The following is a 15,142-nucleotide window of genomic DNA, read 5'->3' as shown; positions in this document are numbered from 1 at the left end:
GCCAGGTCGAGAAACATTTTCATCTGACCAGGCCTCGTGTCATTCAAACAGCCCCCGAATTCAATAGGTTCTCCTCTCTCCTTCAGATCCCTGGCATAATCAAGAATATAGTAAGTAAACTCTGGTCTATCCATATCTGGTCGTCTTCCCATAAGAAGAACCAGCATAAAGATTCCAAAGCTGTACACATCTGCGTATTCTGTCACTATGCCCGTCGACGAATAAGTGCGATCTAAGTACCCAGGAGTTCCACTCACCCTATCTTTAATCCAAGATTTACCCTCAGGGAGTGTCACGGTAAGGAAGAAATCAGTGAGCTTAGCCCTCCAATTCTTATCCAAGAAAACGTTAGTTGCCTTGATATCTTTGTGTATAATGATTCTAGGGAAAGCAGTGTGAAGGTAAGTTATAGCAGTCGCAAGTCGCAACCTCCTTTGCAATATTCAATAGTATATTCCAAGGCAACACCGGTGCGTCCTTGGAACCAAGACTTCCTCTAATGTTCAAAGCTTTATATTCCAAGTCTTCAAATACTATCACCGGATGAGAAAATTCGAGACAACATCCTATGAGTTTGAGGAAACCAATGTGATTACTTACCCGAGAAGATAACACAATGTCCTTGTAAGCATGCTCTTCTTCTCCACCCACTGGCCTTGTAAATTTCTTGAACACGTAAGATCTGCCTTCGATGATGCCCTTGTACCAGATGGACCACAAATATGAAGTATTAGGGAGAGAACACTTGGGAGTTGGGATCGAAGTGATTGGTGGCCTTGGAGATTTGATCAGAAGAGAACATTCGTATAGGGTTTGACATGCCGTTACAGTCCGCTATGAGTTGCTGAAGAAACATGTTTCCATTTTTGAGGAAGCACTTTCTCCCGGCCTCCTTCTTGTTCTCCTTCTTTATTCTCCAGCATTTCATGGCAGAAAGATGATGCCTCAGATTGCAATCTCAACCGATACAGTCGAGGAGAGAGAGGCAATGAATGGATCTCAAAGTGTGTTGACTAATCAACATTTTATACCATTTCTTTTTTTCTTTTTTTCTTTTTTATTCTGTTTTTATTTTCCTCCAAAGCATCGTCGGGGTCAAGTTGTAGTGTTTGCGACCTACAGATTATGCAAATATTCAACCAACGTCAACAAGTACATTGACGTATTGTACTAACTAGGATTATGCAAATAAACAAAATGATCACAGTGTTGACAATCGATAGTCTTCACTGAAATACTTTATGTGCACCAATAGTCCAATATGGACACATAATATATTTTTCCTTTTGCATAGTTTACCAGTAAAACTTTTTTAGTAATTAGTTATGCCTGACCTGTCACGGATTGGTGATGAAGTCAAGTCAACTATAAAAAAATGTGGGTGGACCCAAAAATGTAATTCAGTGGTTGGAATATTCAACCAAAGAGACAGGAAATTTTTTTTGAAATCAGTTTGTTGGTTTTTCACGCTGGAAGCCAAAGCTTTCTTTCCCTCTAGTTCTCGAGTCTCCTGAGCCTAATCGTATGTATTTTTGACTAGGTGAAACGATTATATGAGAATGGGTACAAACATAGATGAAAGTAATAGATCCAAATATATAGTGGAAGACATTACAAGTTCCCAACAAAGTCTGCAGGTGGAAGGGTACGTTATACTTGGGCTGAGATGCTGCGAGGACATAGATGAAGACAGAGACCAAAGATGATCCAAGTAACCAAAGACACTTAAAATGGATTCTAACATCAACGAGAGATCCTTCCTATAGATCCTCTCTGTTCTTGGACTACACTTAAGTCATTAATGTTTCATTCAAAAGAGAGGAACATACATGTTCTATAATCCGATTTGCTCACTTGGTTTTTATACATATACGTATAAATGTGTATGCATCTATGATATATAGAAAGGAAATGGAATACAAGTGCCAGTTCTGGTTGAGGCTTACCGCCAACGGAAAGACTGATCTGAGATTAATTCTAAACACGAGAACAGATGTGACAATGTTGTTGTTATTCCATTGCATCCAGCAATGAGCTCTTCGAGAAGTGTCCAACAACCTCTGTTTCCTCGGGGATCAGAAAAGAAATGCCTTTGCAGTCTTGAAATGGTAATCAAAGTTTCATCCTCTCATGAAACCAGTATCTGAGGCCTAACAAGGTCAATTTCTTTTGGTCAATAAGTTTGAAACTCACTCTTTTGCATATGGAGTCTGAATGATCAACACCAAACTTTCATGTGGTTTCAGTTGTTTAGTCTAAGCCTAAGAATCAGCTTCAACAAAAATCAGTGCTAAGATCATTACCTATTAAGTAATTCAACATCAAAGTATTTCTGAAAATGAGAACCATCTCATCTCACATGTTCTGACTGTTCTTAAACAAAAGGAAAGTTCTACTTGAAAATTAAATCGTACATAGAATTAAAGGTAAGAAATGGGACATCAATGCACACAACCTTACTAGGTATTAGCATAAGCTCAAATCTTAAATATTAGCATCCTCAGACCCATTTTCCAGCATCTCTGAACCGGGTGATGCTTTTTCTATAAGCTTAATCTGTTTTGCAACCAAGATCATCTTTGGCCTGTCTTCATTCCTCTCCTCGCAGCATCTTAATGCCAGGTCGAGAAACATTTTCATCTGAAAAAGCCTCATGTCGTTTGAATCACCCCCGAACTCAACAGGTTCTCCTCTCGCTCGCAGATCCTTCACATGTTCAAGAAGGACCCTAGAATCACCACTATTTATAATATTTTGTGGTCTTCCCGTATATTCTGTACACATCTGAATATTCTGTCAGTTTGCCCGTGGAGAAATAAATAGGATCTGCGTATGTGTAAGTTCCTATTACCCCATCTTCTTCAATCCACGACTTACCCTCAGGAAGTGTAACGGCAACAATGAGCTTAGCAGTCCCGTTTTTATCCAAGAAAATATTTGTAGCCTTGATATCTCGGTGTATAATGATTCTAGGGAAAGCAGTGTGAAGATAAGTTATAGCAGTTGCAACCTCTTTGGCAATCTTCAGTCTTACATTCCAAGGAACCACCGGCACGTCCTCGGAAGCAAGACTTCCTCGAGTGTTTAAAGCTCTATATTCTAGGTCTTCAAATAACAACACCGGATAAGGAAATTCAAGGCAACATCCCACGAGTTTGAGGAAACCACTGTGATTACTTACCCGAGCAGACAAGACAATATCGTTGTAACCTCTCTCTTCTTCTCCAAACACTGGCTCTGTAAATCTCTTGATCACGTAAGATCTACCCTCGATGACGCCCTTGTACCAGATGAACGATGATGAATTAAGAGGGAGAGAACACTTGGTCAAAGAGGAATTAAGAGGGATTGCTTGATGAACAAGACAAAGAGGAAGAAGAACTCCGAAACAAATCAACGGCTACCGTTCCATAAGAAACAGGTCATCTTAGAAAATCTTCATCAAGCTTTAACTGCTAACCAAATTATCTACTCATAAGTCATAATCCACCAACAGAATTCAGCAATCACATGTTTCTCTTGGATTGTCTATGCACAAAACAGAGGTGTGCTTGAGAACTGGCATGTCCTAATAAAAAAAAACATAAGGAATTTATACACTTCTGATACCTTAGATGAGAGACAGAGCGGTCTCATCAATGGTGAGTGGTCACAAAAACTTGCTCAAATTGTTAGGACTCTGTTTTGAATTTGAATATATGGTCTTAGTTTATGAGTATGCTGAACGTACATTACAACAGTTGAAGTTTGGGAATGTTACTGTCTTTTCAAGAACTACAAACTTCTACAAAGCTAATTAGTGGTTTTGTCTATCTCTGTCACACTTCCATACACCAATTGACAAAAGGTATTGGTTAAGAGTTGAACTTTATTTGGCGGGTTAAGCCAGCCCATGCAGTAGTGCAATGCAAAAGCGACTCAAGAAAATCCAGATAGCAAGCTATCTTTATAGGCTTTCTCCCTTAAAAAATAGAGTTAATATCGTGTGAACCGATGGTCCACATATCAGATATTAAACTGATAAGAACAGATACTACACTTGATCTTAGCCAAAAGGCCGAGAAAGGTATGAATTGGAAGCTAGACTCAGGCTTTCTTTTTATATGTGAAGCTTATAACCAATGCATCTCTATCTTAGCGAGGTGGGACGTTAGAAGTATCCTTTATTCTGTGGTGTCTATAAGGCATAAGCAAAGGCAAAACGATGACGTTCTAGACTACAAACAAAAATGTTAACTGTTGCAATTGGTCACAGAAACTTCACAAACCCAGAAGAAGAAAATGGAAACTTTAAAAAGTTATACAAAAGATTTTGTTCAGTCTTCCTCCTCCAATAGTTTTCCATCTACTTATTGGTGTCTCGTGAGACTGTTGTTAAAAAGATTTTTATTGCCTCTTAAGACGCTAAATACAGCTTTTTCTCTAACAACGTATAGCCCAAGTCCTGAAACTCAGTTGGAGATCAATGCAAATGCACAGTGTAGATACAATCTATCTTTTATTAAACAAGAAAATGCATTAAAAATCCCAAATTTTTTGAAACACACACATTATAATAGCTTGATATAGAAAATATGTTACTATTGTGCAAGCAGATTTATACAGAGTAAGTGACACAAAAGGTTAACAATACACATGAGCGAGCATAAGCTTGCGAGTTAAGCGCAAATTGAGCACAAAAGGTAGAATAGAGAGGATCTCTAGGAGGATCTTTCAGTGACGTCTCAATCCGCTTGAGTTCTTTTGCTACTTGGATCATCTTTGGTCTATCTTCATCTATATCCTCGCAGCAACTCAAAGCGAGCACCACACAACCTTAGACTCCATGGCAATATAGCTTCCTCTCCGTTTACCATAACACGTCCTTTCTCATTAAGAACTCCATGTTCTGCATATTCAAAAACAAAGACCGGAAAACTAAACTCGAAACAGCATCCAAATAGTTTCAGAAAGTTTCTGTGGTTGCTCATCCTAGCAGACAAGACAATGTCATTGTATGCCTCTCCAACTCCGCCTCCTGTAACTATATGTATCTTGATCAAATAAGACTTGTCTTCGACGTTACCTTTATACAGTTTATAGTCCCACTCCCCCCAGACAAGAGAACTAGAATCAAAGCTATTAGTGGCTTCAATGATCTGGGAAGAAGAAAAGCTGCGTATAGGAATGGATATACCATTACAATCAGCGATAAGTTTTTCTAAGAAGGTGCTTCCATTCTCCGTGAACCACTTTTCTTCCTGTATGTCTTTTTCCTTGCTTTCCACAGATGATCCCAATCCTAGACTCTGCTTCAACTTCTTCACCATCGATTCCATTTGTCCAATAATAGTTTTTTTTCCGGGAAAAGATGTTCACAGATTTTCTCCAAAAGACAAGAAAAACTTCAAAGGTGATTTTTAAGAGTCAACCTTAATCTTTTTGAGAGCAGACAACATAATAGTACCGCATCTGCTTTTAAGAACTGAAGAAGGGACTCTTCTTGACAGGGACTCATCATCTGCTTTTACGAAGTGAAGAAGGGACTCTTCTTGACAGGGACTTATAACCTAACTCACCCTCATCACTACAGAATGGGTCCACAGAACGAACTGATGGGCCATTCTCTAAAATGTTTATTATTAATATCAATAAGGAAATCTATTAAAATGATGGCTCCTCTAGGGAATAAACATTTTCAAGTTTGGAAACTTCATGAAAAGTTCATACGTATTTGACTAAATGAGCACAACAGGTAAAACAGAGTACAAGATATCAAACTATGTATTTGGTGATATAAATTTTCATTACTGAAGTCAGTACTTCAACTATTCAACATCAAAGCTTGTCCGAAAATGGAAACTATCTCACATGTTCTGCTTGCTTTTAGAACCCAAAGATAGATGTATGTACCCTCAAAACTCTTTCTTAATCAGAATGAAAGTTTTACTCAGAAAATTAATATCTTATACAAATATTAATGGTTAGAAATGGGACAGCAATACACAATACACAACCTAACTGAACTAGGTATGAGCACAATCTCAAATCTTAAATCTGATCATCCTCAGAGTGATGCTTGTTCTATAAGCTTAATCTGTTTTGCAACCAAGATCATCTTTGGCCTGTCTTCATTCCTCTCCTCACAGCATCTTAGTGCCAGATCGAGAAACATATTCATCTGACCAGGCCTCATGTCCTTCGAATCACCCCCGAGGTCAACAGCTTCTCCTCTCTCCTTCAGATCCTTCACATGTTCAAGAAGGACCGTAGAATCACCATTGTTTATAACATTTGGTGGTCTTCCCGTAAGAAGAACCAACATAAAGATTCCAAAACTGTACACATCTGAATATTCAGTCAGTATGCCCGTCGAGCAATAAATAGGATCTGCGTATCCGTAAGTTCCAATCACCCCATCTTCTTCACTCCACGACTTACCCTCAGGGAGTGTAACGGCAAGCGAGAAATCAGTGAGCTTAGCAGTCCCGTTTTTATCCAAGAAAACATTCGTAGCCTTGATATCTCGGTGTATAATGATTCTAGGGAAAGCAGTGTGAAGATAAGTTATATATAGCAATAGCAACTTCCTTTGCAATCTTCAATCGTACACTCCAAGGCAACAGAGGCGCGTCCGCCTCCGAACCAAGACTTCCTCGAACGTTTAAAGCTCTATATTCTAGGTCTTCAAATACCATCACCGGAAGAGGAAACTCGAGACAACAGCCAATGAGTTTGAAGAAACCAATGTGATTGCTTACCCGTGCAGATAACACAATATCGTTGTAAGAAGTTCTCTCTTCTTCTCCACCGACCACTTGGCCTGTAACTGTAAATCTCTTGATGGAGTAAGATCTGCCATTGATAGCGCCCTCGTACCAGATGGACCCTGATGGATCAACAAGGAGAGAACACGTGGGATCGAAGTGATCTGTGGCCTTGAAAATTTGATCGGAAGAGAACGTACGGATAGGGTTTGATATGCCGTTACAGTCCACGATGAGTTGCTGAAGAAACGTGCTTCCGTTTTTCAGGAAACACTTTCTCCTAGCCTCCTCCTTCTCTGTCTCTTTCTCTTTCTCCTTCTTCTTCTTTCTTCTCCAGCATCTCATGGCCTCTCAGATTTCAATCTGTGGATCTCCAAGTATTTTGACTAATCAACTTTCAACTTCCATTTTTTTCCAATAATGCAAAATTAAAACAATAATATTTCGAGGGAATATGAATAAGAATATCTATTTATTTATACTTCTTTGACATATTCAAATGTTGCTTTGCTGGTTAAAGCGTTGACATGCAATGTATCTCACCATTATAGTATAAATTACTCCATTGAGCTTCTTATTCTCATATAAGCCTTTCACATATTCAAGAATATGCCTGTCACTGGATAGGCTTCAGATCCTGTAAAGCAAACTGATCTACCAGTGAGAAGAACCATCAACATGACTCCGAAAATGTACTCATCTGTATATTCTGTCACAAGAAATGACTTAACTTGCAAACTATACATATGAAACTTCAGCAAAGAACCAATGTTGAGTTGGCCTAGTGGTAAAAGGGTTGCATGTAACTTCTGCCACCCGGATTCAACTCATGTTGGGAGAGACTATTTACAATGCTTGGATTCTCGGCAAAAAAGGTGAAACCATCTTTTAAAAAACAAAAAAAACTTCAGCAAAGGCTATATACACAAAGGATACCAGAAGGTAGAAACAGAGTACTTAAGCGTTACAACTAAGATTCATTTTCAGGTTTCCTTGAGACAATTTATTCTGTTTGTTTTCAGAACCTCAGCAAATGAAGTCTTATTTGAAAATCATATACTAAAAGCAATCCACCAATACAACAATACACAAACATACAAGGTATGGGCATAATCTTAAATCTGAGCATTTTCAGACCCATTTTCAGGCATCTCTGAACCGGGTGATGCTTGTTCTATAAGCTTAATCTGTTTTGCAACCAAGATCATCTTCGGCCTGTCTTCATTCCAATCCTCGAAGCATCTCAGCGCCAGGTCGAGAAACATGTTCATCTGACCAGGCCTCATGTCATTGGAATCGCCTCCGAACTCAACAGGTTCTCCTCTCTCCTGCAGATCCTTCACATAATCAAGAATATCAGAACCATGATCCAACCGCCTATCTGGTCCATACAAAACTGGTGGTCTTCCCATCAGAAGAACCAACATAAGGATTCCAAAACTATACACATCTGAATATTCTGTCAGTATGCCCGTCGACTTATAAATAGTATCTGCGCATCCATAAGTTCCCACCACCATCTCTTCAATCCATGATTTACCCTCAGGGAGTGTTACAGCAATCGAGAACTCAGTGAGCTTAGCAGTCCCGTTTTTACCCAAGAAAACATGCGTAGCCTTGATATCTCTGTGAATAGTGATTCTAGGGAAAGCAGTGAAAGCGGGATTCCTTGTTGTTACGGAACTGGTTCTCGATGCGTAACCATATATCTCTGGCTGTTCCACCGGTCTTGAAAGATGATTTGAATAATGGTTGCGCAAGAGTGCCGTAGATCCATAACTTAACAAGACCATCACGTTTCCTCCATGTAGCGTCGTCGTCTCCGGTGGGTGTTGACGTTCCATCGACATGTCCAAGGACATCAAACGCGAGGCAATGAGTGAGGAAAAGTTCCCTCCAAGCATCATAATTAAAGACATCGAGATCCAACACCAAAGGGATGTGGTGTTTGATGTTCGTCACTCCAAAGGCTCTCTCAACGTTCGCCATAGCGAGAGATTGTAGAAGAGACACTTGATAGATGACGAAAAAGTGAAAAGAAAAATTTAAGAAGAGCTGTGCTCTGATACCATGAAAGATAGTCAATAGACTTCGTTGGTTTATTCATCATTCAACGTGTTACATATATAGGAGAGATAGTTAGATGTAAGTTAGATTCTCCTAGATTACAGGATTTACAATATTGACTAAGAATATGTTGAGTATATTCTTTTAAGCAGTGTGAAGATAAGTTATAGCAGTCGCAACCTCCTTAGCGATCTTCAAACGTACATTCCAAGGCAGCAGCGGCCCGTCCTCGGAACCAACACTTCCTATCCAGTTCAAAGATGTATATTCTAGGTCTTCAAATAACTAACACCGGATGAGAAAATTCGAGGCAACATCCCATGAGTTTGAAGAAACCGCTGTGATTGCTTACCCGTGCAGATAACACAATGTCGTTGTAAGCATGCTCTTCTTCTCCCATCACTGGCTCTATAAATCTCTTGATCACGTAAGATCTTCCCTCGATGACGCACTTGTACAATATGAACCATGATGAATTAAGAGGGAGAGAATACTTGGGATCGAAGTGATTCGTGGCCTTGTTGATTTGATCGGAAGTAAACATTCTGATAGGGTTTGACATGCCGTTACAGTCGGCGATGAGTTGCTCAAGAAACATGCTTCCGTTTTTGAGGAAGCATTTTCTCGCATTGCCCTTCTCCTTCTTCCTTCTCCAGAATTCCATCACCGAACGATGATAACGTTCTGAGGGAGAGAGAGATCCTTTACTTGACTAGAGAAACAAAGATGAGGATGGTTTTTTTTTTGTAAGGGAAAGTTCTGCCGGAAATATAATAATCAACATATTTTAAAAGCAGATAGAATTTTATTTTTCAATTATTATTTTTTATATATTTCAATTATTTTTGCCTTTGAACCATCCTCGTCTTTCAGTTATGAGGATGTGTTTCGAGTCTTTCAACAAAACTTTCCCTTTGAACCATCCTCGTCTTTTCTCCGAAAAAAACTATATCCAGACAAGCATTTTTTTTTGTACTCAAATCAGAAGAGGGATTGCTTGATAAACACGACAAAGAGGAAGAAGAACTCCAAAACAAATCAACGGCTACAGTTCCATAAGAAACAGGTCATCTTAGAAAATTTCATCAAGCTTTGCAATGACAAATCAAATCATCTACTCATAATCCACCAACAGACTTCAGCAATCACATATTTCTCTTGGATTGTTTATGCACAAAACAGAGGTGGTCTGCTTGAGAACTGGCATGTCCTAATCAAAAGAAAAAAAACATTAAGGAATTTATACACATCTGATACGTTAGATGAGAGACAGAGCGGTCTCATCAATGGTGAGTGGTCACCAAAACTTCCTCAAATTGTTAGGATTCTGTTTTGAATTTGAATATCTGGTCTTAGTTTTGTGCATAGACAGAGATAGACAAAATCACATCAATCAAAATCACATCAACGGAATTTATACACTTCTGATCGATTTGTTGACAGAGATAGACAAAATCACTAATTAGCTTTGTAGAAGTTTGTCTATCTGTTGTGCACAAAACAGAGGTGTGCTTGAGAACTGGCATGTCCTAATTAGAAGTTTGTCTACAAAGCTAATTAGTGATTTTGTCTATCTCTGTCACACTTCCATACACCAATTGACAAAAGGTATTGGTTAAGAGTTGAACTTTATTTGGCGGGTTAAGCCAGCCCATGCAATAGTGCAACGCAAAGGCGACTCACGAAAATCCAGATAGCAAGCTATCTTTATAGGCTTTCTCCCTTAAAAAATAGAGTTAATATCATGTGAACCGATAGTCCACATATCAGATATTAAACTGATAAGAACAGATACTACACTTGATCTTAGCCAAAAGGCCGAGAAAGGTATGAATTGGAAGTTAGACTCAGGCTTTCTTTTTATATGCGAAGCTTATAACCAATGCATCTCTATCTTACCGAGGTGGGACGTTAGAAGTATCCTTTATTCTGTGGTGTCTATAAGTCATAAGCAAAGGCAAAACGATGACGTTCTAGACTACAAACAAAAATGTTAACTGTTGAAATTGGTCACAGAAACTTCACAAACCCAGAAGAAGAAAATGGAAACTTTAAAAAGTTATACAAAAGATTTTGTTCAGTCTTTCTCCTCCAATAATTTTCCATCTACTTATTGGTGTCTCTTGTGAGACTGTTGTTAAAAAGATTTTTATTGCCTCTTAAGACGCTAAATACAGCTTTTTTTCTCTAACAACATATTCAGTAAAATCCTTACAGCTATATATAATAACTTCGACAAGACTTGGTTGTTTCAGTAGTAGCAAGAGCTTAAAGTCCCAACATGTTTGGCTTCAGATCACTCACATAGACCACACTTCCCTAAGAAGCTCATATCGTACATTCGCCACCACTTCACCTACTTGCTCCTCATCTTTCTGCTTCACCTTCCCATTGTATCCTGAACTTAGTGATGCATACACTTTTTCAATAACAAACGTAAGAGGAGAATCCAGTTCATCAAGCTCCTCGTCGCTCGTGTATCCTTTTCTTTGTATCACAGAGACATTTCTAGACATTCTAGAGATGTCTCCTCCTACCTCTGAAATTTTCTCTGCTACATTGGTTGATGATGGAGGAATGTATGTAAGAGGTGAAGCTGCATAAGGGAAGGTAACTCCTGATAACTTCTGATCCGAAATATTCTGATGAAAACCAAACAAAGATTATATTGTCTAAGAGCACAGAGTAATAAAGAAGGATTTGAATTTTTTTTTACGTCGGTGTTAAGTTCTTCTAAGACAGCTCCAGGGACATGATCAGGACAAAACTCATCAGGTGTAAAGTTGCAGAGTATTCTTTTGATCAGTGGAAGGCTGATCGATGGACATACCTATGAATCATTCAAAGAAACAAAGTCATTAGATTGATCAAGAACTTGAGAGTCATATAGATATCAAAACAAGAACCTCTTCTCTAACGGATAAGTCCATAAGCATGTCTTTAGGGAGCATAAGTAGATCGCTAAGTTGGTTCAACAAGCTGAAGTACTTCTCATCTTCTTCTGCAGAGTCTTCAGCGAGGCATCTACACCAGTTTCCAATCTACAAATGAGATATTATAACATTCAAGAAACATTCTCATGTGAATGATATGATTCATGTTTCTTGACGTTGTACCGCGTTTTTAAGCTGTGCCCCGGATCCAAAGCTTAAGTCTCCAGCGGTTATAGGCAGAACTTTAGAATCAAGAATAGGATCAGAGACAGGATCTGTGGGAATCTGGTGTTCTGATTCACGGAGTATAGCGTTGAACATGGCTACATCAACTCTAGCTATACACTTCTCCATTACCTGTTTAAAGACAAAAAAAATATTACAATAGCTAGTTTAAGTTACTTCCTTGGACTTTAAAAATTTTAGAATCTGAGTACCATTTTAGACAAGATAGGTAAACAACCACACTCATGTCCTTCTCCTCGCGTAGGACAGAGACGTGATAGTGCAACTTTGAAAGCATTTTGCCATAGGCTAATTGAAAAGCTTCCTTTCTCTTGATCTCCCATTAGTTTCTCATTCATTTTAGGTTGCATATGAGGAGTGAAGACCTGAAACAGAGGAGAGAACAAGTTTAAAATACCTGAAAATGAAAACGTCAGTCTCAAAATTTCAGTGAATGAAATGCTTCACCTGCCACCAAACAGATTCAACTACTCTAGTGAAAATCCAGGACTCAACTTTCTCTAACGCTGCAGTGAAAGTTTCTGGTTCATGCCAGTCTAGCTTGAAACCATTAGTCCTTTTCAGCTTCTCTGAACCAGTATGCTCACTCCCAAACGCATGTGAAGTGATCTCTCTCAGAGTAACTACGTTTGATAACCAGAACGTCAATCTGAAACATAAGGAGAAAATCAAGATCCTGAAAGGTGCAAGACTCATGGTGTTAAGTTGTGTTTTTTTGTGTTACCTTGAAACATCATTTCCGCAAGATTTAGCAGCGAAAATGAGACCAGAGACTGTGTTTCTAGCGACGGTTGCTTGCTTTTCTTGACTCCAATGTTTACAAGCATGGATGTAGAGTCTTGAAACTCTTCTAGCAGGAGTGTGAAGCTTGTGAGCTGAGCTACAGTGGTCTGGTACAACCGAATATAGAGAAATCTCGAGGGATGCAACTTCTCTTAGCTCATGTTCAAGTTTCTCAATTCTTGTCTCCAGACTCTCAACTTTTTGTTTCAATGCTTCTTCATCTTCACTTGCCTCCTTCTCACTTCCACTACCAATGTCATTGTCTGAAGGATCTTCTTGAACTTCTTCTACCAAATGATCCGCTCTCTTATCGTCATCATCATCAACATCTTTCACCAAGCCCTTCACACTCTCTTGTTTCTCAGAGACTTCACTAGACTCAGACTCTTGATGACTCTCTGAAGACCCATCCACTGCATCATCCTTTGATTCTTCCTTGGCTTCCAAAGGCCTGAGTCTTTCTTGCTCTGAAGATATTTTAGCACCACTCTTCTTCTGTGGCTTTTGATCTCTTCTCCCATTCTTTGTAGACCGATTCGACGGCACAGTGTTAGATGTTCTTCCCTTCATCATATCACAAAACTCTCTTCAGCTTTTTTCTCCAGGGCAGTCAAATGCAGCAGTTACTTAACAACTTCCAAGTTAAAGAGTCTGAAAAGAAACAGAGGTAAGTGACAAAACACTCAGTTGTGTAAATTCCCAAAGCAAATTAGGATATAAAAAGGAAAACGACATTATTAGCACATGAAAAAGATATATATAATAGTACTAGAAAAGGCAAGCAATCAAATAGATTCTCACAAGTTCCTAGTTGTTTATAGAAATGAGTGCATCCACTTTATATCTAGTGAATGATCACAAGAATGATTTTCATCATATAGATTTTGATTAACCCTTCACAGAAGTATAATCATGTTTCAGAAAGAAACAAGAAGAATGTATAGTGCATAATATCGAAACAGAGGAAACATAAAAAAAGAAAATGGAAATTTTACTGAGACTCACGTCACGAGGAAGACACAGAAACAAGAACAAGAAAACAACTACTTCACTTGGGGATCACCAATACAAGAGCTTTCTTTATCTAGAAACCGTAAAAGCAACTTTCTCTATTTTCTCTGGGTCGCGGGTTGCACATGAGTGCATGATTTATATGAGACGCATTTAATAACATTACGGACCGTGAAGATCGTGGTCGTTCTGAGTGATGCCGTTACATGTTAACCGGGCAGCTTTGTCGGTGGTTCAAGTGGTTTACCGAGAGTTGTCGGTCACATTGTACTCGTTTACTTTATGTTAATTAATCGAAGCAATGATGATTAATGACTGTATTGTCCCTTTCACTTTCGTCATTTCATATCTTATTTGCCTTCCACTTCCTCCTAAACAGTAACTGTGATTGAGTTTCGGATTTTTATGTTTTTAGATCCACAACGAAATAAATGTAAAATCATTTTATTTATTTTATTTTAAGACAATGTAGAAGCATAATTTGGATGATTATCTATTTATGGGGTTGTATAAGAACTTTCTTTTATCAAAAGAACTTATTATTCAAGTTTAGAAGTTTGTAGACAGGTCAAGAGAGTTTGGCCAACGACAAGAGAATAAGTATTAGAATACAACTAGAAAATAACTTTTGTTTCAACAAAAGTCACTTAAAATGAGTAGTAATACCGACATAATGAAAATGATGATTTTGGAACTAGATACAAACAATTAAAAATAAATACCATAATCAATGCAGCTAGCAATAACAATAAGTAGAGCATTGTTCATAAGCAGCTAACAAATATTCAAATAAATCAATGCCAACTTTTTTTCTTTTCTAAAAAATATAACTATATATTAAATCTTCCCAAACAGGGACATTGTAACAGTATGAACGCCGGCAAAAATTAGGAGAAACAGCCTAGCTAGGTTACAATACGAAAGCAGCTTGAGATCTAACAACAACAACTTAATGCTAACTTTTTCGGTTGAGCCTATTTGGTCAAATCATGAAAATTTGGCAGCGTATGTTTGGAGATGAAATAACATGATTCCAGTGTGTTACATCCTACAAATTGCTTCTATGATTTCTTACAAGATATAATCTTAATCTATGGTCACGAACATTCTTGAGGCTTCCATAACCACAAAACTAAGTTCCATAACAAGAACTAGCATAATCTAATTCTTAGAGTCTCCAGAATATCACTGAAGTGAATCTAGATAAAACTCCACATATATCATCAGACACTTAAATGTATAGACAATTTCATCATACATATTCAAAATTAAACCAAGCACAATCTCACTTCTCTAAAAAAAAAGAAAACTACTATGTACACGGTTATCAGTATCCACATGTACATATTGGGATAT

The 15,142-nt window shown here is 38.2% G+C and overlaps 3 protein-coding genes, 2 non-coding genes and 3 pseudogenes across 9 annotated transcripts in view; 1 reads left to right on the top strand and 7 right to left on the bottom strand.

The window, feature by feature from the left end:
• The window catches only part of LOC108851231 (serine/threonine-protein kinase ZRK1-like), a 1,145-nt pseudogene extending 191 nt beyond the window's left edge, over positions 1-954 (bottom strand).
• Positions 955-2,484: 1,530 nt separating this feature from the next.
• LOC108851232 (non-functional pseudokinase ZRK2-like) lies at positions 2,485-5,416 on the bottom strand (annotated as a pseudogene).
• On the bottom strand, positions 3,876-4,070 carry LOC130512043 (U2 spliceosomal RNA). The gene has a single exon (XR_008945607.1). It is a non-coding gene; the product is annotated as a U2 spliceosomal RNA (small nuclear RNA).
• Positions 5,417-5,969: 553 nt separating the features above from the next.
• Positions 5,970-7,146, bottom strand: LOC108852824 (serine/threonine-protein kinase ZRK1-like; annotated as a pseudogene).
• A 523-nt stretch (positions 7,147-7,669) lies between these two features.
• Positions 7,670-8,854, bottom strand: LOC130511937 (serine/threonine-protein kinase ZRK1-like). Its single transcript, XM_057009867.1, has one exon. It carries the CDS (start codon positions 8,663-8,665, stop codon positions 7,862-7,864), a length of 804 nt encoding a protein of 267 aa, XP_056865847.1. The 5' UTR covers positions 8,666-8,854; the 3' UTR covers positions 7,670-7,861.
• Positions 8,855-10,449: 1,595 nt separating this feature from the next.
• Positions 10,450-10,644, bottom strand: LOC130512041 (U2 spliceosomal RNA). The gene has a single exon (XR_008945605.1). It is a non-coding gene; the product is annotated as a U2 spliceosomal RNA (small nuclear RNA).
• Positions 10,645-10,856: 212 nt separating this feature from the next.
• Positions 10,857-14,095, bottom strand: LOC108853809 (uncharacterized). Of its 5 annotated transcripts, none has more exons than XM_057009864.1 (8): positions 13,957-14,095; positions 12,717-13,426; positions 12,440-12,641; positions 12,184-12,357; positions 11,930-12,103; positions 11,720-11,854; positions 11,530-11,643; positions 10,857-11,455 (listed from the first exon to the last, which is right to left on the bottom strand). In XM_057009864.1, the coding sequence occupies exons 2-8, from the start codon at positions 13,346-13,348 to the stop codon at positions 11,114-11,116; spliced, it is 1,773 nt and encodes a 590-aa protein (XP_056865844.1). In that variant the 5' UTR covers positions 13,349-13,426; positions 13,957-14,095; the 3' UTR covers positions 10,857-11,113. The 5 variants fall into 5 exon arrangements, with proteins under 5 accessions (XP_056865844.1, XP_056865843.1, XP_056865845.1 ...); XM_057009863.1 differs by lacking the exon at positions 13,957-14,095 and adding an exon at positions 13,823-13,940; XM_057009865.1 differs by lacking the exon at positions 13,957-14,095 and adding an exon at positions 13,820-13,905.
• A 1,005-nt stretch (positions 14,096-15,100) lies between these two features.
• LOC108830878 (zinc finger protein WIP2-like) overlaps positions 15,101-15,142 on the top strand; it is a 2,711-nt gene continuing 2,669 nt past the window's right edge. Inside the window, exon 1 of the mRNA XM_057008377.1 lies at positions 15,101-15,116. Within this exon, the coding sequence (XP_056864357.1) occupies positions 15,101-15,116 (16 nt within the window). The remainder of the gene's footprint in view (positions 15,117-15,142) is intronic.

The sequence above is a fragment of the Raphanus sativus genome, chromosome 4 (assembly GCF_000801105.2).
Source record: "Raphanus sativus cultivar WK10039 chromosome 4, ASM80110v3, whole genome shotgun sequence".
Lineage (NCBI taxonomy): Eukaryota > Viridiplantae > Streptophyta > Magnoliopsida > Brassicales > Brassicaceae > Raphanus > Raphanus sativus.
The sequence above is the reverse complement of the archived record's forward strand: the minus strand, read 5'-3'. Positions and strand labels throughout refer to the sequence as shown.

What these genes read in the sequence shown, in the direction of transcription:
- LOC130511937 (XM_057009867.1), bottom strand. Translation starts at nt 8,665, where the DNA reads ATGTCTTTAATTATGATGCTTGGAGGGAACTTTTCCTCACTCATTGCC.
- LOC108853809 (XM_057009864.1), bottom strand. Translation starts at nt 13,348, where the DNA reads ATGATGAAGGGAAGAACATCTAACACTGTGCCGTCGAATCGGTCTACA. An exon ending in TGCGGAAATGATGTTTCAAG is followed by an intron (nt 12,642 to 12,716) that starts GTAACACAAAAA and finishes CTTATGTTTCAG; the next exon opens with ATTGACGTTCTGGTTATCAA. An exon ending in TAGAAGAACTTAACACCGAC is followed by an intron (nt 11,456 to 11,529) that starts GTAAAAAAAAAT and finishes GGTTTTCATCAG; the next exon opens with AATATTTCGGATCAGAAGTT.